This window comes from Anopheles arabiensis, chromosome 3 (genome assembly GCF_016920715.1).
Source record: "Anopheles arabiensis isolate DONGOLA chromosome 3, AaraD3, whole genome shotgun sequence".
NCBI classification, from domain to species: Eukaryota; Metazoa; Arthropoda; class Insecta; order Diptera; family Culicidae; genus Anopheles; species Anopheles arabiensis.
In genome coordinates this window covers 56732334-56757646 of record NC_053518.1, presented here as the reverse complement: position 1 = coordinate 56757646, position 25313 = coordinate 56732334, and the positions used below count along the sequence as shown (strand labels likewise).

Here is a 25313-nt window from a genome sequence, read left to right as displayed (position 1 = left end):
ATGTATGTATGCTTGCGTACGACAACGGAGGGAGTCGCAATTGCAAGAGAAAAGCAAAGCAAAATGCAATTAAAACCGGCCGGGCTGGACAAGTTTGGTCGAAATATTGCCACATAATAGCATCAAACTCATCACAAACCGTTGCAGGATTGAGGAAATGGTTTGGTGATGCATAGATTAAGGGAAAATTGCATTGTGTTTTATCGATTGAAACGTATACCACATGCTGGAACTTGTGCTGCGACATTTTATCATAAATGCAGTAGAGACAATGGTTTAAAGAACCTGCTAGCATAGTGTACGTGTATGTTGAGTTGCAAAATCATAAAGTAACTCTCAGAACATGTCAATTGAAACTGCAATCGTACAGACAAATTCGGAAAGCTTTAAGTAACGGTATAAGGGAATGAAAAAAAAAACTTCAACAAATTTAGCAACACTATGAGTTCATTTCATGTTGTGTTTAAAAAAAGTGTACAACGCACAAAAAATGTCTTTTAATGTATTATAATATTTAATTTAATACACCAGTGGAAATGTGTTGATAACTGCATTATTCATCTTCCTGGTCAAGAGTTCTTTTTAAGAAAACACCTTTTTTTATTTTTGTTTATTTTTATAGAGACTTTGAGCCGATTGGCCTCATTTGCCTATTTATTTATCACGTATGCTGTCATGCCGGAGTATATAAATAAACCTAAACTTGTTAGTACGAAGCAATCACGCTAGTACACATTGTAATTCAATGATAGTAATAAAACTTGTCGAGTTTAGTTTATAGCACAGGTGTTCCCCGATATACGCTTTTAATGCGAACGGGAGGCAATAGCGTATCTCGAAAATTAGCGGCATATTTCGAGGTTTTCAGTCAAATTACAGCCTCGTATAATTTAGTTTGAAGTGGAAGGTTTTAGCCACTAACTTAGTTAGGTTTTAGCCACTAACTTAGTTTTTTATAATTCGACCAAACTGGAATTTACTTTGCATTTGACATTTGATGTATCAAATCACTACAATTTGTTCGAAAAACTGTAAAATCTAGAAAATCGCGCGTATCGAGTATGGCGTATATCGGGGAATAACTGTATACATAGTAACCACATAGTAAAAACATAGTGTAGTTAATGGAATATGTTCTTCTATTTGGCGTAACGTCCTAGTCCTACGCTGACATGCCGGCCTATACAGGCTTTCGAGACTTAATTCATTACCACGCAGCCGGATAGTCAATCCTTGCTACGGAGGGACGGTCCATTCTAGGATTGAACCCATGACGGGCATGTTATTGAGTCGTTCGTGTTGACGACTGCAACACGGGACCACCCCAATGGAATATGTTTTACATCCGAATACTTTCAAATTTGAAACATTTTCAACACATTTTTAAGCTAGCTGAAACGTTCCTATAATTTCAAAACTATAAATAATTTTAATACTTTTTTAGCACTTACCTATATTGATGCTGTTGGCGTTGAACTTTTTTTGTTGATTTTAAAACGTATAAATCTAATTTAAAAAAATGTAAATATCTTACCCAGTAATCTTTCGATTAATAAACATAAAAAGTTCAATATTTCGATTCATTTCATTGAACTGTATTTCAGTTTTTTTTCGTTGTTACTGTATTGTATATCGTACCTTTGGATCAATTGGATGCTTCTTTTGTATAACTACACTTTCACAATCAGTACAATTATTCGTTGTTGTACTGTTTGGGACACATAACGTTTGTGGTTTTACATAGCTCGTCCGTGAATGATTCTATTACTAAGGTTTTGTTCATCCGATAATGATGAAATAAATAATAGTTTCATCTTTAATCATTTTCTATGTTAACATTGTGCTTACCCCAGATCTTTTGTCTTTTTTATTTTAGGTCTGATTTTTTTAGATATGATAATTTCTAGCTTTTTCGAAATTTCATAATTTTGGTTGAAATGAATCCATGCAGCAAATGTAATGGGATAAAATTAAGATTTTTCTCCTTTGCGCAATCGGTGCTTTGTATGCATGCAATTGTACATGCACACATACAGATAACGTTTATATTACTATAAAACTAGAAGATTTTTACAGTGCCTTTTACACAATTTGTGCAATCGTTTATGTTCACACAACTACCCTTACGATGCTTTTGGCTTGTGTTCAAAATGATATGGCACGTCTCATATTTGGAGAAGCCGCTCGGCTTGTGCAAGCGCATAAGTCTACCGTTTTCATCTATGATAATGTTCAAAAACAACTCGACAAAGAGCTTTCGTTCGTCGCAGTCAGGTGAGTTTCGCGGTATGTCAGCAAAGTGGTGTATACACAAACGGGTAAAAATGTTCTGCTGGGGTTATATTGTTTGAATGATTATAGCATGAAACGTGTAAAGCACGCTTTCAAAAAGTTTTACTTCAGACGTCGTTTAATATACATCTCGTCAATCATTAAGTATACAGGATGAAAACAAGCTTGACTTGAGAGGAATTTTCTGCACTGCCGTTAAGTGGTTGATTCTGGAAATCCGGTAGCGAATCGTTGTTGAACAGTAAAATGCTGGGTTCTGCGGCTTGACCCAAGTTATAATCTACTCCAGATTGGGGCGTGATGTTAAGCTATGTAGTATGCAACTCTCATAAGAGTTGAATAAATTCTTCAAAACGTACTGTATAGCATACGCCAGGCACACAGCTTGAAAAACAAAGTTTAATGGAAGTTTTTTGTTTTTCTGGTTAGAAAAAACTGCATGTTTTTCAAATTTTTGTTCGGCAATATGTTTGGTAATTAAATATGTATAAGCTCAAATCTTGAAAAGTTGCAGTCAAACACAAATCAAAAGGAATATTTGCTAACATACTACTTAGGCGAGTTGTATTTTATTCTGTGTCAATGCTATCTTTGCGTCTTTATTGTTTGAATCTAAAACATAATAAAATAAATACAGCAATGTTCTCAAAATTGTTTATCAGATTTTTGTTTCATTATTTTCTTTGTTAGAGTAAATATGCATTATTTTTGCTGGAATGTTAACATGGTTTTGATTTGTTTTGCTTTTGTTCGCTCTTATTTTGTTGCATAGCTTTACCTATCCTTTGTGATAGCTGTAATTGATCTCTCCTTAGTGGTCCCATAACATAAATTATTTTTACATGAGAACGAAATTGCTATCTCACATATCGTCTTTTGTGCGTATGATGATGCAATAGTCGGTTATTTTCAGTTGCTGTAAAGATTGTAGAATCTTGTGTTTGGGCTGACAGTTTCAGTGCAGTTACCTTGATTGCAACTGTAACATGGAAGGAATATACGTTGCAAAAAGCTCTATTTACACATGTTTCTGAAGGTTTGAGTTTTTGTATATGAAGTTCTATCTTCTAGCTGGATTATTTCAGGATAATAAAATGATTATGTCAATTGTATTTCTGTATCTTGTGTTTGGTGCAACAACCGTCTTTGATCTAGGCCTGATCTTAGCCATATGTGCTTACCTTCTGATAACAGGGTGGTCAGTGGTCAGGAATATCAGTATTCGGTTTCCTTTCCTGATTTGAACCCACAAAAAGGGTATGTTGTTACGTCGCACATTGGTATGACGAGGTCGGCTAACTACACGTCTTTGAAAGTATCTGTGTTTCCAATGGTATATGTAACATCATTAAAGTTTGTTTTCATGATTGGTAAAGACAGTGGTTCTAGCGTGTAATGGAAGTGATGTGACGAATGATAAATGTACATTATCAAGCTGACGAGCATAAAATACTTTAGGATCAATTCTGTTTAATACACTTACAAGATTTGAGGGAAGATTGTTATAAGCTGGAACGTTAACTCTTTGGTATCGCGTTCGTATATTTTCCCATTTTCTCTAGCCGCACAGTTTCGTAGTGACCCTTATTGTAAATGCATTTAATATATTACACTAACCATGTCAAGCACTTCCATACTATTGCCATTTGTTGTAATTAATTTTTGTGGCTTCAGCTAGAGCGTTGTTCGTTTCTTTATGTCCTTAAACTAAGCTTTAGTCAAAATATTGGGTAGTTATTTTCATGGCAAAAGTAATTATCTACATCATTTACCTAGCTGCATATGAAAATCTATTGTGTTTCATTTTAGAAATATAAAAATTCCTTGTCAATTGAAGTAAGCATCTATGTTTGATGGTGATTGTATCGATAAACACGGCAGTGGAACAATGATCAAATAAACCAACAAAAAAAACAGCGAACATAATGGCGGCGCTCATTCTGTTCCGAAATATATGAAACATTATTGTAAGAGCACCAAATGGTTGTGCCTTAAACTTCTTAGTATGCAATTTTGTTGACATCGTAATCGAAACAACTGTCTCATTTGTCCATAACTCATGATAAGGTCTGGGAGTACGTGCTGTGTATGAACTGAACTTAATTTACTAGATTAATGGCAAATTGAAATTGAGTATCGTCGATTGCATGCTTGAATATTCTGTTGCCCATAAATTAGTGGTTGCTGTTGATAATATGTTTCCATACCTGCGGTTCCATAACACACAGTGCCCCGGTGAGGAAATTCGGTGGATTTTTGGTGGCTCCGACGGTGTAGTAGTACGGCGAAACGGAAGTGACGATGCTCAGCGTACATGCGAATCCATGTAGCGAGTTTTCAATGATTCATTGGAATGGAAAGTGGAAGATACGCAAATCATACCACCGATAAGGCAGCGTGATACAACGACGGCAGTAGGTGTGTGGTAATTAATACGATGAAAATGGAAAGTGTCCATGATTTATGGAAATGAGTGCCTGTGATCGTACTAGCATCGCTGCTGCTCAGCAGTCCCTTATCTAGCAGCCCAGCACCGTGGACGGCAGGTTGTGCGGATGGCTCCAGTTCCATATCTAAGCAAGTGGGAAAGTGCAAGAAAAAAAAGAACACCCCAAACCATGTGGGGATTTAGAAGAAGAACGTAGAAACAAAATGTGAGAACAAATCATGTAATTAATGGAAGTAATTTCATGGCTTGGATGTGTTTTTTGCATTATGTTGGTTTTACTGACAACGACCACGCCGTGTTATAAGTGAATAATAACTTCGAAAACATACGCTTAGAGCAGAAGGACCATACTATATGGAACTCACATGATGGAACAAATGCAATGCCGATTTGCTTGTAAAGTTAACAGGTATGTAAACGACAGCATTGCCATGAAAGTACATAAAAAAGTCGTGTAAAACAAAAAAAAATCCACCAAACGAGGTATAAAAGTACTTTTTTCTCCTAACGTCGTTTGGCAAACGTTTGCTTTTGGCAATGATTTGAATGAACAGGTAAAATTTATTCTCTAGTGCCCTCACACCAGCCCAAAAAGGAATCGAAATAATGAGATTCACTAATTTCTTGCCGGAAAAGTTTCAGCCACCCATACCGCCCCTCACCTACCCTTCCCCATCCCCACACCCTGCTGCTAGACTTACCTTCCGAACGAGTGGAGAAGTGAAATATACTCGACAGCTTGTTCCAACCATGATCGTTCCGCGCCTGTACCCGTGCTTCATAGTTGCTAGCTGGTTTGAGATTCTTCAGCTGAAAGCTCATCCGATGCCGAATAGTGGGTTGGTACGTGGCGTACGGAGGCACCATATTGTAGAAGTGATTGGGTGCACCGTAATCATTCATCTCCGGTATGATAACGTTTTCCCACTGGTCGCCACCGTGGGCACTGACGCTGCCGCTGAATGGACTGCTGTACAGGTGGCTGTTTGTTGCCGGTCGATCACTGTAGATGTGATTGTCAAGGGGGTTCTCGTGGTGCAAAAGATGCATGCTTTTCGAGGCAAGCCGGAAGAACAGACGATATTCACGGATTGGCGAGTAGCTTTGTACAGTCCAGGAGATGTTGTACTGATCTCGATAGCTGCTGAGTGTTGGCTGCAATAAATATGATTTTTCACCAAACATTTCTAGACTATACTGTAGACAATAACTGGGACAGGTTGTGCATAATTTAGGTAGAATGTTTACGTTTGAAAAGCAAAATAATTGGATTGGTTTTACTGGCGCCGTGTCTTAAGTCATGCGAGACGCGTAGCAAGCGCTGACATAAGAATGAATTAAACCTAAGTGTTGCTGGGAATTGGGGAATGCTGCTATTAAAAAAAATTAATATCATTTAGGAGCAACGAATCTACAGCGAGTGCCGTTTTCGTTAGTCGAGTTTATAGAAAAAAAAATCGTACGACCTTTCGTGTGGTACTTACCGAGTCAAAGTAACATAGCGTTGGCAATCCGCTGAGGGACAGCGTGCCACGGTCTTTGCCAAGAGCGTTCGATGCCTGACAAGTGTAGTTCCCAATATCTGAGTATGTAACATTACGAATAACGAGACTGTACTTGTTGCCCCGATTCTGTGCGCAAAAGATAGAGAGTACGAGAATCATTAGAAGAAGTAGGATTAAAAATCAGGAAACATGCAATGCTTGCAGAAATAAGTGTAACGTGAGCGATTTTTGTCGAATGGGTGACACCATATTTGCTGATTGCGAAATACCGCACTGAGATTCGTTTCCGTTTTATGCGTTTTATCTGTTACGTAGTGGCATTCTATAAAGCGAGTAAGATCTGAGGGCTGTCTAGTGATTGCACTGGACTGGCAATTCCAATTGCACGAGAGTAAAAACCTTCTCAGTCATTAGACACATTGATTTTACTGTAATATCATTCTGAATCCGAATGACACTCGCTGGCTTAAACAGGCAATCAGACACATGTAATGAAAATTTGGGACTTCAAAGATACGCTAGATTCTAAGTTACTAATAATGTGCAATCGATCGATAGAGGTGTGTCTTTAAATAAAAGTAAGTATAATTATACTATGCTGGTTTGTAAAAAAATATCTTTTTTTTTTTCAATTTCGCTTTCCGATACGGAAACCACTTAATCATTTTTAAGGACCAAGTATTTATGAGCAACGTACATTTCATATATCAAACCACCTTCGCACATCATGTAAGAGCCCAAGACGAATAAATGGAGAAAGGGCTCGAGCCTCTTTTCTACACTGTATGGCAACGTTTCGAGTGATGGCAAACACTGCCATCTCACAGCATGAGAAGCGATAGAACAACATGACGTTCTTGACAGGGTGTGTGCGCTATCATGCTATCTTTATGCTTAGCACGCTTGAGCGTCTGTGCAAGAAGTGTATTGCCTCCCTTTTAGACGGTTGGCTGGTAAGCTCATGCAGGAAAATGGTGGTGGTTTCAATTTCTGTTTCAAAATGAATTATTATAATAAAACCTCCACTCATTTGTCGCGCGAGTCGTGCTACGATATCGTTGAGTTGGAACTTTTGCTTTCCGCACGCCGCCACCATGACTTTTCTCGCAAACGAGTAAATTAAATTGAAAGTTTTAATTTACCCGGCGACACATGGGTAACTGACATTATTCTTGTGAGTGACTGAAATCCGGTATGCCACGATGGGAGGTTGGTTTGGAGGGTATTATTATTAAAGTTTTTTTTAGCTTTGTTTAAATGATGTGCGCTAGATGATAGAGTTGTAAAACGCCACGAAGCAAGGAAGACATATGTTGCTTGCATTATTTTCACCTATTGCTGTGTACGTCTTTCGGGAAAAATATGTGATTAAAAATGTGTGTGATAATATTCAATAAGGTATTTTCGTATAATAGGATGTTTGTAACAAATGCTGCCAAATGTGTTTATTAATAATTATTGCTTTAAAAAGAAAAGGAAAGAGAGTCACAAATTCAACAATAATCATCAAATTTCAGCCAAATTGCCAGTTCCCACAATGTTAAACGGGATGATCAATTGTGCCCTCAAATTTGTATTTAATTCCTGGCTTTATAAGTGAATGTCTACAACAAATGCACAAAAGTGCAACCAAAAGTCAATTTAGTCGCAATTTGAAGATTTCTATTAACGTGGAAGATAAACCAAACTGAGCCTAGTTACGTTGAGTATTTAAACTTTACCACCCCCATGATCCAAAGACTAATACAAAATTATATCACCGTCAGTACTTGCATGACATTCGTTGCACCCAAATTCCTCGTAAGCAAGCGTTGTCGATGCAGTAACTATTCTTACTATCATATGTTCGCACACCATAATGCTACATGTGTAGCTTGCTGAAACGCACCTGTTGTGAGAACTGCTCTGTTATTCCGAGTTGAGTAGTGTCTTGATACCAGACCACACTTGGCGTAGGCTCTCCATGAACGATACACACCAGCTGAGCCTCGTGACCGATTCCACTATGCACAGTTGGTTGTTCCACTTCAATTTCTGGAGGATCTATAAAGATAATAAATCTGGCATCGTAAATTTGCTTATGGGAAAGAAATACATTTTTGCCCAACATTGTTAGGAAAAGATTGCGATATATTGTTCGTTCGTGTGCTCAGTAACTGTTGGGTGCAAATGAATGAAAAAAAAAAACAAACTAAAACTCGATTGCTACGCTATTGTTCCATGCATCGTATAAAAAGTGTACGCCACCAAACCGTGTCCTTAATTTTGAAATTGTCTAATGAGTGTGATGCTATTATGCTGCAGTAGCTAGGCTCGGCTATTGGTTTTAATTGCATTTTGCCTTGCTTTTCACTTGCAATTGTGACTCTCCCTCCATTACCATTTTCACAAGCATACATACTCATGTGCGCTAAAGCCCTGCGTAGATGAGGTACCGGAAACGAAGTTTTGAGATTGAGATTCGTTCCGAGAGATGAATTTGCATCCCGGCATCGTACAGTTCACAGCACACACGAGGAATACGGTGCGTTGATACACGTAAACTTTTCCAGCAATGCTGTTATCCCGTACAAAAGGGCTCATGTTGTCCGCATACCAGTCGCTTGGTAAGTTTGGGATGAGCTGATATGCAAGAGGGAAATCGGATACAGAAACGACAGATGACGTCCCACAGTCGTGCTGGACTTTGGCGATAAATGGACATACTCTGAATAAGTAATGGCACGTAGCATGTGATTGGGTACTCCCATTTCGTACTACACGACACTGAAATAGTGTCGTGTGGGTGCTATTGTATGCACTGTCTAAATTTCCACGAAAGAACTGATGAGAAAGTTAGCACATTAAAATGAAAACTGGAAATTTCACTAGAATTTGGTATGTGTTGTGTGCTGGGATGTGTTATTTTTCATTTCATTCTTATCATGTTATGCTCGTTTCTATCGTTTATCAAATACAAGTGAAAGCATGTTCAATGAATTAGTTTGATGCAAGAACAACTCGTTTGATTCATATTGTGAAATATAATTCTTGCATAACTGTTTATATATAATTTTCAACTGATGTTTTGAATACCTACATAAAACATTTACGAAAACCTCTCTGGTATCAGGTTGACCGACACGATTATCTGCAGTACATTTGTAATGACCACTGCTGTGTCGGTTAGCATGTAGTATGTCGAGTACGTTGCCCGTCTTGTTTGCCTCTCCATTTGGCATCATGTTATTCTAGAAAATAGATGAAGAAAGATAATTTTTCTTTTAAATACACTTTAAACGTGCGTGAGGTTCGTCTTTATAAATGACTTAATTTATTGTGGTTATTAATTGACAAAAAATAGTTATTTTTTCAACAAATGAATTAAGCATAGCGGTCTGCCACATTATTTGTGTCTTCGTAATCGTTACTATGTTTGTTACATTAAGAAGTTGTTGTTTGTTTCAATATCAATGGTAATAAAAATTAATGAGAGAGAGAAAAACAAAAGAGTTCTTACCTTTCTGGACCACACAATTTTTGGAGTCGGATTGCCGGATGCTCGACATTCCATGCGTATCGGTGCTCCTTTGTGAATGTCCATTTTGTTCGATGGTGAAATGTAGTCTATTTTTGGAGGTACTAAAATTTCAAGTGTATGTACAATTTCTTTCGGTTCCATCGAACCAATCTGACAAATGTAGTCCCCAGCATCCGAATTGCGCACGTCTCGGATTTCTAAGTTGTACCCGGTTGACAACGATCCATGTGGATCAGTATGCGCTTGCACTGGCATTAAGCGAATTCTCGGATTAACGGTAACCTTCACATTTCCAGCCGTTAGTACGGCAATGTCGCGTTTCCATGCCAGCACATATTGACTAGAGTTTTCTATAACACAACACGTCGGAGAACAAACCAGATTAATGTGTTTCAGAGTGTTTAGTTTGGGTGTGATTATTTCTTGTGATTTTCAAAATTAAAGGATAATATTTGCTTACCTGTTTCATTAATTTTACACGGCAACACTACTGTAGAACCAATCGCTATACTGTACTTTTGTCCTAGTGTGAGAAATCCTGGTGAATATCTATCTTCCTCTAGGAAATTGCTGTCTGGAAAGTGTCCACTTGGTAGAGCCATAGATTCTGCAAAAAAGAGATGGGGTGTTTTAAAATAAAAGATTGTATATTCGGTTTTACTATTATTTATTCGTAACATACTTAATTCAAAAATATAATGCGACTTATGATTATTCTGATTCTTTTATTGCAATTCTCTATCAAATCGAACTTTTTATTTATACTCATTATATATTTATTTGTACCAAATAATTTTCAGAAAGAGCCAAATTTCCTTAGAATGGACGTACCAGCTTTTATAAAGACCTGCATTGAAATATCCAAAACACGAATCAACACTATATTCGTGTCAATGTGGGACCCGTGGTACAATCATCTACTCGCACTGCATTCAAAACATGCCCTTCATCAATTTAAGCTCCGTATGGTCTATGGTCCAGTTCCCTTTACGCATAGTGTGATAGTGTGACTTCTGTTGACAACATTGAAGATGTGCGTCTATCGCAACACCTGTGAAGCCATTTGAGTCGCTGCCAGGACAATCGTCACTACTCTTCAAGTTAGGTGGAATCTGGAGAATAAACCATCGGCAAGGCACTGAAGACGAGCTGGACGGCGAATGACGAACAACGGGTGTCCGACTGGTCCATGGGATTGGACTTTCCGCAAAGGTTACAATAACCTGAAAAGTGACAAATCTCATTGTCCTTATTTATCCTGCTTTTTCTTTTTTTCACGTTTTTCTCTATTTTTTTAATTTACCTTTTTTTTCCTTTTTTCATTTTATGTTTCTGTTTTTTTTTCTTTTTTAATACTTTTAATGCTCTTTGCTTTTTTCCTCTTTTTTTCGTCTTCTTCTTCGGCATAACAACTGTTTAAGCAAGGTCTGCCTGTACCCCTAATGGGCTTTGGCTTTCAGTGACTTATTGGTTACCATGACAGGATAGTCAGTGCTACGTTTGGAGACACGGTCCATTCAGGGCTTGAACCCATGACAGGCCTGTTGTACGAGTTGACGACTGTACTACCAGACCGGCGCTCCCTTTTCTTTTAAATTATTTTATTTTCCATCTCTTTCTATTCTTTCTCTTTCCCTCACTCGCTCTACACTCTGTTCCTTTTATTTTCCACTTAACAATCTATTGCGTACCAGGACAACTGCAAACTCTAGTAAAAAGTGTTCATAACAATTAACGACTGGTCGTGTTGAAAAGGGCTCTAGTGGTTTAGTCGTTCTAGTTACTAAATACCATGCCTGTTTTCGGTTCAAGCCTAGAATCGACCGTCCCTCCGCAGCAAGGATTGACTATCCAGCTGCGTGGTAATGAATTAAGTCTCGAAAGCCTTATAGGCCGGCATTAGGACGTTAGTTCCGAGTTAGGACGTTACGTCAAATAGAAGAAGAAGAAGAAGGTAATTCTATGTATTACGTATAAAAAAAACCAACGATTTTTGGACTTTTATCCCTAGGCGAAACGGCAAGCACAAATGCACCGAAACTTGCCGGAACGGATGAAGTTTTTGTTTTGTGTACATTTTTTGTTTCTGTGCATGTAGAGCTGTTGTATTGTATTGTATATTAACGGCCATATATTAGTTCGTTCTTGATTGCTGACTACTTTTTACGTGACTACAACTCGTGGTTCATACGAAAATAGGAAAGGTGCGTTTTGCCCCAAGGGTGCATATTACCCCAGCAACACCTAATTAAACAATAAATATTACAAAAAACGTATATCACAGGTAAGCAGTTCGGTTTGAAAAATACTTGCGAGTATTTTACACACACATCAATCATCGCTCTCGAAGGGTGATTTAAGATGTTTCGAAACATAGAGCCTCATTCATATTACTTCGATTCTTTACTTTTTCCGTGCATCACTAGCCCAGCAGCTCATATCACATCATGCGAATCACCATGGAAAATATGATTATCAATTATAGTGAGCAGTATTGTGCTACCTTTGCTTGTTTTCTTTTTTCAATACCAAAGATCGATGTTCATGTATTTTCCAATAATCAGGAGATAGTTCTTTTCGAAGTATGATTGCTTCCCTGTACCGCATAATTGAAGAACATGTCTTGCTAATGCTTGTTGGGAATTTGTTTTGGTGCACAATCATACGTCGGTCGTGCATGGTACGTACATAAGGTAGATAATATTTGAAACTACGTCTGTTCACGTTCATAAAAGTGCCTCAATGACTTTAAGTGAACAATCAAATTCAGAACATCAGCTTTATGTCATAGATGACAAGATGTACTTTTACTCGCGTCTATCAGAAACATATTCTTTATGCTATGTGGAAATTGATACATTTCTCTTTGCATGATTTCATGTGAAAGAGCAATAATGTTCGTTTAGGAATGCCTTATCAACCTCAGGGTACAACTTTTTTTCTCTACAAAACATGACAAAGTCCTGCAAGTACGGCCAAAGTCGTTAAATAAACTGAATCATAAGTAAATAAATAAACAAATATGATAATCATAGTTACCAATAGTTAGTTCATATAGTATCTGAATATTATAATAGTTTTAAATCAAAGATGTTTTCTACAAAAGACAGCAAATATGGAAGTAATACAAAATTATTCGATCGAAAGTATCGAAATGATTTGATATTTTCTTATGATGAATAATTTTTATCTGTGGAAGCTTTTTTCTTCTAAATAATTTATATTTTTTCTTTCTAAGTTTACATATACTTCATGTGTAATGTATGACCAACTCGGTGTATAACTTGTAGTAGTACAGCATTATACGCATTTTGCGATACTTTATAAACGAACATTTGGAGCAAGTAATTGTTTTAATAACTAATAATAAGTAATAACTTATTGTGTGTGTGTTTTAGTGTGTGAATATTTCAATGCTTTCATTTTCTCATGAAAGATTGATTTTTTTTAGCTGAAGCATAAATATTGTATCAAAAAAGCTGTTAACTGTTTATTTTTTTTTAAAATATCAAAAGTACTATAACCCATTACAAACAGAAAAAAAAAACAAAACGATTTTAAAATTCATCTTTGTTTAATCATAAATGATATGGCATAAAAGTCGTGTGAGTTGACGACTGTACCACGAGGCTGGCCTAAAGTACACTTCATAATAATATAGATTACTCCCTTTTCTTCAAGAAGTTCATTGCAAAAAAGGCAAAAATAGAAAATCAAAGAAAATCGATTAACGATCATAAATAGTCCAAAACACCTAGAAACAAACCCAAGCGCTATCAGTTCTTACACTATAGAATATTTTGGTGAGAATATAAACATCTGTATGAGCTTTAGTTTTTGTGAAGCGTTCTTGTGCACGGCGTATTTTAAATATGATTCCCTCCCAAAAACTGGAACAGCTTGCTATTACTATTAGGATAGCGTTTTCATCACAATCATAAAACCAACAACAATTTGCAATGTCCAGAATTTGAGTTGCTGTGTTTCGCATCATTCAAAAAATTATGCAAATTATTTTCCAGACCATTTTTGGCGAATGAACCCTCTTCATTCACTGAGCCATCTATCGACGATTTGGGTAGCTGTTTTTGTGAAGCAGGGTAGAAAACTAATAGCAGCAAATAAACGATTTAGTTTCTATGAAAATCATATCAATTCGCGGAATCTAGAAATAGAAACTAGTAATATGAATATCTGGTATGTTAGAAATTTTGCGATACTACTAAAATAGGACACACGGGTTTTATGTAGTTTTATGAATTTTAAACTACTGTTTACAATATTTTTATATTATTTCACCTAAATAAACCAATATCACTAATAACTGGAACAGCAAGAAGAATGTCACATGCTAAGATAAAGTGAAAAGTCCGTAACTTTAGGGCTCAAATTGATCGCACGCAAAAACACTGATAGCCGTTCGTTGAATCAAAAGGCGAAAACGGTGTAGCTGTTTACCCTTGTGCGTATCGTCACAATCCAGGACGTGTCAATGAGTCCTAGCGCGCAGCAGGCACCAGCTTTTTCGACCATTCCCATAAAATACACTTAAAAAGCTCCATCCTACTCTTGTTGGTAGCGGGATCCATAATGTTAGATTATGTCGTAAAGTGTGGTATGTAGTATTTGTATAAAAAGATAGCAAAGTGCCAAGGGCGTATAGAGGACACGCTGAGACAGTTAAAGACACATTTACTGTTGAAGAGACTGGCTTTCACTGCATACGCAGGTGCATGCTTGATTCAAGCTCTATTGTGGAGGGTTTGTTTGAGCTAACCGATGTCTCAATCGTGATGGTGGCAAGTATGAACACACCATGCATGCTAATTTACTTTATCGCTGGCAAAGATAATCAATGTTAGTTCTGTTTACTTTTTGAGAAGCTTAACTAAAATGGTAATAAAGTAAACAAAAACTGGAATGATAAAAATTTAGGGAAAGCGGAATTAATACACACAAATAAACAAATAAACAAATACAATGTATGCTGTTGCAACAACAAATGGATACTGATGAAACACAACGCATGGTATGAATGGATGGTCATTTAGTATATTTTATATTACTACTTATTTTTTAATTTATTCCGGAGCCATTCCAAAACTGAACTAAATCAATTATTTAATATATTTTATATCGCACTTTCTCTTAAAGAACGTTATTTTTATTACTTGTACTTGGTCTTGTGATTTAACTAGTTATAAGTCCAGACGGTTTCTGTAACATTAATTTTTTTCTTTAAATAAAGTTTTCAAAGAAACGTTTACAACCACAAATCGTTTCTTACTATCTTGCCTTCGAACATAAATAACCACTTGGCCCATCAGTTTTTCACTTTAGCAAATATAATCTACAAAATCAACGAAAGCTTTCAAAAGATTGTCCCTCCCAATAAGAGAAAGATTTATTATTGGAAGGGATTTAATGGCCGGTTGGTATCGGTACTTGGCGAATGACGTCGAGGGAAGCGTTTTCACCTTTTTATTTTTAATGTTACGGGCGCTACTTAAAATAAGCCATTAATTGAAAGCTGAGAAAAGCCTATCTACGGGGAGAATTCACCAATAGCTCGACAGTTTTGTCAGCACAGCGGGCACATCCATTAACGAATCAGGTAGGCGTTTTGCTATTACTTCTGTCGTACTACAACTCCGAGATGATAGAATCGTATGTATCATAAAAAAAATATCGTGGCATGTAAGAGCGTTTTATCTATATTTAACTAAAAGGAACTCATTTATAAGCGCCTTAGTGGTAATGAAAATTTCTGCAAACAAAAGGGATATTACAATCAGCAAATTGATATGTGAGATTTTCAACACTGTTCTTAATTATTCGGTGAAATAACTCTCAAGCGTGTTCGATTAAATTTTCCACTTCCTACCATGTGTCCCTTTCTGGTCGCGGTGTTCTGTATGTGGCGATCGCACTGTTACAAAAGGTGTAGTAGTCTCACCATCTGCCCTTATCTGCCTTTGGTCAACCCTCCTGTTTGAACTCTACCGTTAGCTGGGGTGGCTGGGCTCGAGCCGGGAATTTAATTTCATGGGAATGAATTTCCAATTATGGGATTTCAAACCAACGACGAACATTCTTAATATCCGCTTAAGATGCATCCAGGCACATCAGGCAATAAATTTCAGACATATCTATTAGGAAATGCGGCTCAAATTCGACAGTTATTATGCAATGGATCTAATAAAAAGGGATGAATTAGTCTTGACGGAATTGAGTTTTCAATTACTTAAGTTGCGAGAGCTTCAATTTAGCTATGTATACAAAATGACTTGCCTTTCGCGCTTGTTGTTATTATTTATGCCAAAGATAGTTTCGTTTAACATACGTACTGCTGTTTTTCTGGAGGAACAACACAAATGAATTAAAATTAAAACATTTTGTATCAAATGAAGTTTCAGTTGTACTTCAGCTTCTTGGAATCATTTTTCAATTATACTGGTACAAGTTGGAATTAAGCACGAATGTAAATGTATGATTGCGACCACCGCAGATGGTAATCGTGGAGGGACTCGCTATTTGCAATGCATTTTTGTATGCAAAGGTTGTGGAGGATTATGAAAATTTTATGAATAATCATTAGTACAAACAATTGCGATTTATTCGAGTAAGTTCGCATCGGCAAACAGGGATGCTATGCGATTCATGGAGAAATCGTTAACATGCGTTGAAAGAATCCCAAGTTCAAACGCAGGATGTGTTAGCAGAGGTGTCCGTCCCTAACGGAAGGGCGACAGATGACAGGCGGATTTCAAGTAGTCATTTTCTCCATCCTTCTGAAGGGATGAGCGTAAATGCAATAGCCCCAGGCTCGCCCGGAGTCTTATTAAACGGTCTTTTGAAACGAGGGTTCTCGGCGCATCCGGGATCGCTTGATTGTTTGAACAAAGTCTCTCGGTGTGTGCATTGGGTAGCAGTGCAGTTGAGGCGATGAGTTGGTACAATGTTAACTGCTCGGAAGGTAGGACGATGCTTACTTAGCGGTTTCAATAAAACCCAACCAGATAGGGAAATATGAAGCGTGCTGTGGCGCTTTCACCAAACGAGACCCCTCGATTCCATTAGACAAGTTGAACAGGAGGAAATTAAGACGGTGTAAGCAAACAGAGACTCCGTAAATTGCGGCTAGCAAGAGGAAATATTAATACAAATGACTTTTAAAGGCACATGCGATGTGAAACATACTTTGATTGAAACAGAAAGAAGGCATTGAAAATGAATTGGATTTAAGCTGGAGTTAAAATTTTAGTTACAATTTTGAAGTAAAAGTTAACGAATCAACAGTCGATTGGCTCAGAGTAGCTGAGTATATTATACACTATACCATTAATAACTGATTAATTCATGCAACTTGTAGGGTCGGTCCCATGGTACAGTTGTCAACTGGTACAAATCAATAACATGTCCGTCATGATTTCAAGCCTCATATGGACCGTCCCCCTGTAGCAAGGACTGACTATTTGGCTGCGTGGCAGTGAATAAGTCTCGAAAACCTGTACAAAGCCGGCATGTCCTCGTAGCCAAATGGAAGACGTCATGAATCTTGTCTAACGATCTGAATACACGTTGACCGTAAACACTCTCAAAAACAGTAAATGTTTTATTTTTCTTTACAGGTAAGTTTGGTCAAAAGCAACCACAAGTATATGTCAGTGAACCGAATGTAATGAAAAGCGCACGGCTAAATTTTTTACCAATATGAATCATTGTTTCACATCGAGAATATGTTTCAGGGGGAAGAAACACACCTATAACTAAGGCTGAATCCTACCCTAATGCACAGTCAGCTGCGGTAAGAATGGTCGCCTAGCATATTGGGTAACATATTGGTTTATATCGGTTAATTACCATCCGCACCCTGGGTATCGCATTGTTGCGGCTAACACGAATAAAAGGTCAACGACTCACAAAGGAAACACATGGAACCGCGCCGAACTGAGGGGCTCATTTGTACTTCCACATTTAACCTATCAGTGAACAATCCAACGTGACAACGCCTCGATCTGAATGCTTCTAGCAGCTATTAAAGAGTGGCAGGACGTGCAGCCGGCGAATGATTTACAACGTGTATCCATTTCGTATCCTAATGGCAACGCGAGAGGTACTTCACTGAACCGTGACCAAATAGGCAATCGTAGCATGGTAATGTTTCGTTTCCTCCGAGACACAGGCAGAACATAATGTTGTTCTGTAAGCTGCGTTTGAAACATAATAAAATAATTAATGCGAAAAGCGCTGCGAGTAATATGTTCCAGTGCTTTTTTTTGCACATTGCTATTCGTTAGTTATGTCGCACCGCTTGGTTACAAACTACAACTACATCGTTGTAATAATTATGCAATCAAATCGTATAATAACTCTTAGCTAAAATTAATGAAATTATTTTTTTTCATGCTAAAGCATGAAACTTGCTTTAAAATGAAAAGAATAACACAATCTTTAAAACATGGCGCTATTATTTATGTCCATTTCAGTGTTTTAAATTAAATGAGCACTAAATTATACAACTCATAATGAGTATCGATGCTTATGCGGGCTTTAATTGATAATGCCTGTTTGTTGAATGGTTTCGCTGCCTCGTTGGCTCTGCTGGGCTGGATAGTAGGGCTGGATAGTAAGCGTCTAATTAAAATTTATTTACGTAAATCTTCTATGTCCCATCAATGAATAGTAGTGTCTCATGGCTGGCTTCAATTGGAGACGTCGAAACAGCACGTATTACTGTCTAGCTCATCGGAAAGAAGAAGTTTCGACGTCGTAAGAATGCCGTAGCCTTTCATAAACTTCAGATGCATACCTAGAGTTCTGAGTTGAAATGAAGAAAATGAAACATTTCCAGCCGAACAATGCCATCGAACTGAAACGAAAAAGTTGAAACACTTCCACCCGCATACACAGAGCTACAGAGAGTGACACGGCATGGAAGATATGAATGGTTGTCTTAATTAGTGTTTCGCATTGGCGACGGGCTGAGCAATAAAAGCATCCCGGGTAGGATGTAGATTTATTTTAATTGACGCTAGTAAACTTTTCCTACCGCGACGTGAATGTTGCCTGACATCTGGTGCACTCAATATAAGCGATTGATGCCGCCAGAGATAATCTCAGGGAAAAAAGGGTTGATCAAAGCGTTTTTGTGGTGTTTTATTTCCCATCGCACGTGTGTTTGAAGTAGATACAATCCTAACTGTGAACTAACACACACAAACTTAACCTTGGGGAGCTACTGTTTCCAAACTCATCAAATGTGTTTGCTTGATCCAATATTCTTTTTTAAATCATTTGTTAAATTAAACCCTTGGTACATATTGCGTAATACACAACGATGTAATTCTGCTGCTGAAATATTCATATTCAACGGTCAAACTAACCTGAATGCTACGAAATTCTCCAAACGGCCATTACTAACCGCAAAATAATGAAGGAAAAATTGTGTCCATTCTCGAAAAATTGTTATGCGATTGTGAAAAAAAAGCATCACGAAGGAAAAAGCATCGGTAGGGTATGTTCCCGCTCGTTTTGTGTATGCCCTAGAGATCGCAAGCGACACACTCCATTTATATGGTTGCAATTGCGTCCATTCTTCACGTGAAAGTTGACCATGTCGAACACATGTAGTGGTCACAGCTGTACTAAAGAACCTTATAAATAGGATTATTTTCGTTTTCAATGATGGTGTATTTGTCTATATGTGTGTGTGTCCCTTTTATATTCAGTGGACATGATAAATCTTGTTGTTGAACGAAGTTCAATAAAATGTGTGTGTTTTTTTGTATTGCATTTCCTGCAGACCTTCACACTGTGCTTGTTGGTATTAACAATATTTATCCTTTTCCTACCGGTTATAGATAACCAAAGGTGCACAGGAGTATGAAACGAAAGCGCTTCAATTATAAAATAAAATATACTGATTTGACTACATAAATCATAGGTGCTGGTTTATAAGGTCAGTTTTAGCTGCCGGTTACACTGCAAAACACCGTTTGCGTCACAAACTCGAAGCTATAAATTACCTGTGTCTGGTTTCGGTATGCCTACAAACTAGGGTTGGCTAAATTTCGTGTTCCCAACATGGTTGCTAAAGCTATAAAAATGACCTCTATTCAGTTTGTTATATGGTCTATTTTACTAACAACCCATCTTGCTACTCCCTAAGGAGTAATTTTACTAGGGAATCAAAAATCCCTTTGGAAAAGGAAGAACCGTAATGGGTAGACAACATTCAGTGATGATGATGATGATGATTTCTAAATTGTATCGATCACGTCAAAGTAAAAAGTAAAGGGAATACGGAAAGCCTGACTCTCCCAGGAAAAGAGTATTGTAAAGGGGAAGTTGCGATTTTTTATGTATATTACATGCTGCAACTGGTTCAATACTTGTCATAATCGATTTTTTGTTAAAAGAAGATTTTGAGTATCATTAGTCCAGCATTTCTGAATTGGTTCTCAGGTTGGTCTTAAACCGATGTGACCATTCCAAAACCATTATTTACAGTCAACGGACACAGTAAGGGCATTTACTGTGTGCTGTTGTGTGCTGACTGATCTCAACAAACAGTATGAAAAAGATATAAAATCCACTAGAATGATGAGAGGAATAATAAAGGATCATCAATTTGCAATGGCGTGGTGATGTGATGTCTAACTTCTGCAGAGAAGTCTTAAGCAAGTGTTAATTAATATAAATTGAATCAATTACCCTTGTCAAGCACATTTCAAAGTGCAAAACGAAAAGAAAACCCAAATATGTTTCAGTTGGCAACTTTGTACCACTGTGAGCGATTGAAAGAATAGCATATATTTTGGTTGAAGTTAAAAAGTTTTGTTTTGGATTTTATTCGGAACTCCAGTACTTTCTTATCTATTAATACTACTTTTTATAATAATCAACTCTTATAGCAGTTTGATCCACAGGATTCATATTGCCGTTTACAAAAGTGAGACAATACTCAGCAGGAAAAGATATTAATAAAAAAAACATCCAGTCTACATCGTTTTCTTCAAATTCATATATTTTTGAAATCGTGCTTGAATGGTCTAACTGGTTCTTTAACAAGTTCGTATAACATTTTCGTGATGATTTTGGTTTTAGAAAGCTACTATTGTAAATTTAGGCCAGAATTCAATTGGGCTTCCCATTACAACGGTATCGGTTTTGTTACATTGATTTTTGGTTCGGTGGTGAATGCAGCAGCAAAAAACCCCTGAAAATAGAAATAATGTAACCAAGATTCGGTTTTTTGACAGTTAGCATGCTGAAATTCGAGAGTTTCAGTGGCGTGTCAAATCTGAAAGATCAGCAAATCGGTCGCATGGTTTTATCTTTATCGGTATCCTCGGGTAAGACCGAATTGAGGACAAAAAATCTCATGTTTCCAAGCTTGTAGATGGCTAAGAATTTGATATCAGTTACACCTTTTCCACTGATTGCTATACAGAAGGGACCTTTCTTTACAATCCCTAGAGATTTTTTTTTCTTCTCTTCACAGCGAACATCAATAAGTTTCGTTATAAGAAAGTGTAGCTTTCGAAATTTTACCGGCACGGTTTGTGTTTATGTGTGTGTGTTCAAAAGAATCACGTACAAATCGAGCTCGGAAAAGTTGTATATTTTTTCCACAATGATTTCGCCCATCCCTTTATTTCGATACCTTTCCTCCACCTTTCTGACAGAGGACCGTCATTCAAAGAGGACAGCGAGAAACAGCATGTTGTTCTTTTTAAAGTTCTTTATAGAGCTTATTGAATTCAATCCCACAAGCTGTAGCCTAGCAGCTAGGTGGTGTGCGAACACTCGACGCTCGATGGTCGAAAGGGCATGCCATGTACGGTAGCGCAGCACCACAGATTACCGTTTTCGGACGAGTAAAGCACACAAAGTTATAAAATGGCAAAGCGACAAAATTGATAGCGTGGCAAATCAGTGAGAAAAAGGTTGTGATTTTTGTATCCGTGCAGCCATTCTTTTCGAACGGTTGAGACATTCAAAAGAAGATCCAAATCCAGCGGATAAAATTATGATTAATGGGTTTCGGAAAACGATTATCCCTCAAGTGCTTTGATCTGACGACAAGTAGTGTACTACTGAGAGTAAACTTTCGTAATTGCTTCTTCTAAAGCAATTGAAAGCTAAGAACGGATAAGATTTTGATAGAACATGATCTACAAAGCTTTTTTTTAAAAGAACCAGTTTGAAAGGGAAAACTGATGGATTATTTCATGCTATAATTAATTTTGTCCTTAATATTACAATTAATTTGTCTTTATCTTGAACAATTCTCATCTGTATCTTATACAGATAAATATAACAATTATTTTTATTTATAAGTTTTTTTTTATTTTCAAAATACCTAGCAGTAGTTTTATTACTATTGATCTCAGTACCAAAATATAAATATTTCTTAAAATCCAAGAATGTATTTCTTTGTAATTATACTTGTGCATGATGTATTGGTTGCGCCTACGACTGCAAATTATCAGTCTGCCTAAGTTCTTTTTAATTTTATTTTTCTTATACGTCTTATTTTTCTTCTTATTTTTCTTCTTATTATAGTACTGATTAATATTTTTCATTTTCATTTTATTTTTCTTCTTCTATGCCACGCAACACAATAGACTAGTTCTTGCTACGAGAAAACTGTTCGATTCGAATAAGAATGTTATCCGTTTAGTCATGCGCATTCTGTGCTAAAATTATAATCTGGAAATGATTTGTTTAACACATTATCAAACAAAAGACAAAAAATCGACAATTTTGGCATCTTTTATAAATAAACTGCGGTACTCATTAGGTTTCCTTCTTAAAATCATACATGCACACTCTGCATAATGATCTATCAGTAGAATATCGGATGCTATACCTATTAAAGTAGATGAGTGGTACCAGCTTAATGAAAAAGTTGGAATCATAAACCAGATTTGGAATAATGTGCATGTACTTACCTTTAACTAAAGACAGCACCACAGCAATGAAAAACATTGCCGATGTCATTGTGCTATGTTTCCTTCCTGTTTTTTTAGCGGTATCCATTTAAATCCAAATTTTGTGTTCCTGTTTGGACCTGCTCGGGTCGTAACGGAATTGGTGTGATTTTGGGGTGAAGGATTGTTTAAATTGCACTTGAACTTATTTTAATACAGCAATATTTTAGCACAGAAACTTTGTACAAACTTTCTCACTTTCAAATCCTATTAGAGACCATTTAAAATAAATGTAATATAAATATATCACTTGAAGATGGCAGTTTGTCACAATTCAATATAAACTTTTGTTGTTGTCTGATTAATTTCATTGCTTGGATATTGTATTAAATGCTGAAATATTTTAAGGGAGAAAAATTACACACTCGATCTAACACAAAACTTAAGTAATAAATGTCAGACTTTATATTCACTTTGATTTCTATAAATCTTTTCAATTATAATATCAATTGTTATACATTCTGTTTCACATCCTTTCACAAGGTGGCAATCAATTCGCTCAATTTAAAACTACATATTCACATTTCAGCATATGCAACTGCTCCACTTACAAAACGGCTTAGTTGATGTTTTCAATCACACATAATACATGTTTTTTTATGAAGATATAATACACTTCAAACCCCTTGTTGCATCCGTGATTTGGTAATCCTTTGCAGTAGTTAATCATTAAATTGAGTAAAAGTGCTAGCTAGCAACAGTTTCCACTATGTGTTGGTAAGATTTATGAGGTGGGTTGGGGAGGTTGAGGTTGTTGTTGGGGAGTCTCAAATTTCTCCCAGGTTTCGAATATCACTGTTAACGATCGTAGTTTGAACTATTCCCTCACATAAAATTAAAACGTTTTAATGTATAACAAGCAGTTTCCACAAAACCATACAGCCACAATCTTCAATAACACCAGCACAATTATTAGGATGGTATATAATCCAAAAGGAAATTAAAACTAAACCGATAAACCTTATTTTGCAATTTCACGCTTTCGTACAAAGTCGTTCAGCGTATCTTGATGTTTTCCAAGTTCACTACACATAGTTGCGCGCTGCTACACGACTGAACAACCGGCAGCCGGTAACGCTCTCGTCATACTGGAAAACTGAAGCTTGTTTGTGCATGGTTGTCCTGTGAAAATTACAGGGGTGTTCAGTGTGATTTTGAATGAAGCATGTGCTTGTTTATTGTTACAAATACTTTGGGCCTGTTGGCTTCATTTGACTGTAATAAATCAAAATGTTGGTATTGTAATGAAAATTTAGAATGTAAATGATATATCTGTTATATTTTCAAGGATAAAATAACGACATGCCATGATACTGATGTTATTGACATTATTATGGATAAAAATGGATAAAAAAAATATGTGGTTGAACTTTTTTTTTGATACTGTAGATGGAACTTTAAAAAGATTGTTATGAACTATACTTTGACTATAGTCAAAGTTCCTTGATATAACTATTTTAAACATCCTATGTCTTCATAAGCTCATTAATACAATTTTTGTATCAATACGGTCCGATCCGTGTTGTGTGAACAATACCTATTTATTGCTTTAATGCAATACGAACACCCACATTGTTCATGATCTATTTATTATTATGATTTTTTTTAACCACTAGTTTTTTTAAAGATAAACAATTAATACAATCTTTTGAAAACTAAATTAGCCTGTTTTATACACCGAACATCAGCGCTACCTAAAATGCTTAGGATCTTGCAAAAATTAAATCGAAATCCGAGTGGTGACGAAATCTAAAACCCTGCATCCAAGACACAAATTGCCGAAACTTTCCGACGAATGAACTCTTCCTTCGCGTGACTACCGAAGATGAATTCAACCGAAATGAACATGCAACATTGGAGTGGAATGTATGAAAACATTTTTACAAGGAATGGATCTTGTTGTTTTTTACAAAACACAGTTTAATTGGAAATCCTAAAACGTTTTTGGAATCCGTATAAATAAAATCGAGCACCAATGATATCCTAACGAATTATAAGATTAACTCAAATGAACACTTAAGTCTCCATATAATGTGCGGCTTATACGATTTGAAGAAAAATTAAATGCATTAAATTCAATTTACCAAGAAAAAATAATCGATTTCCAATCAAATGGATTTTTAAAATTCATGTTAAATGATCATTAATTTGCTCTTTTAAAATAATTTAATAATAAGCACGAAATATTTTCAGGTGACTACTTATCCAAAAGCAATGTGTCTGATATTTTATCGATTCTAGGTATCAGCATTTACATTTAGAAATGTGGTAAAAAAATAATAAAAAATGTAGCATACAATGTGACATCATCGAAAGTGAAAAATATGAATAAATTCGTGATTAGCTTCAAGCCGATTCGAACATAAAACATGCTTATTTATGTTGAATGGATGATGACTTCATTCTGTTATAACTATGAGATTCCCCAATTCTTTTTAGAACGTTTTTTACAGATGTAAAATACTCAACGAAATGTAACAAGCTATAAATAAAACGTCATTTGGGAAAACCATGGTGCAAATAGTTCCCATACAATTTAAAATCGTAAA

At 36.5% G+C, this 25313-nt stretch overlaps 1 protein-coding gene across 4 annotated transcripts; it reads right to left on the bottom strand.

Moving 5' to 3' along the window:
• Nucleotides 1-1573: 1573 nt before the first annotated feature.
• Nucleotides 1574-23847, bottom strand: LOC120902989 (neuronal growth regulator 1-like). Of its 4 annotated transcripts, none has more exons than XM_040312136.1 (9): nucleotides 23753-23847; nucleotides 22726-22971; nucleotides 10227-10373; nucleotides 9746-10116; nucleotides 9326-9476; nucleotides 8135-8289; nucleotides 6226-6372; nucleotides 5443-5896; nucleotides 1574-4865 (listed from the first exon to the last, which is right to left on the bottom strand). In XM_040312136.1, exons 2-9 carry the CDS (start codon nucleotides 22811-22813, stop codon nucleotides 4669-4671), a joined length of 1710 nt encoding a protein of 569 aa, XP_040168070.1. In that variant the 5' UTR covers nucleotides 22814-22971; nucleotides 23753-23847; the 3' UTR covers nucleotides 1574-4668. The 4 variants fall into 4 exon arrangements, with proteins under 4 accessions (XP_040168070.1, XP_040168066.1, XP_040168068.1 ...); XM_040312132.1 differs by having other exon boundaries at nucleotides 22726-23097; nucleotides 23725-23841; XM_040312134.1 differs by having other exon boundaries at nucleotides 23725-23841.
• Nucleotides 23848-25313: the final 1466 nt, after the last annotated feature.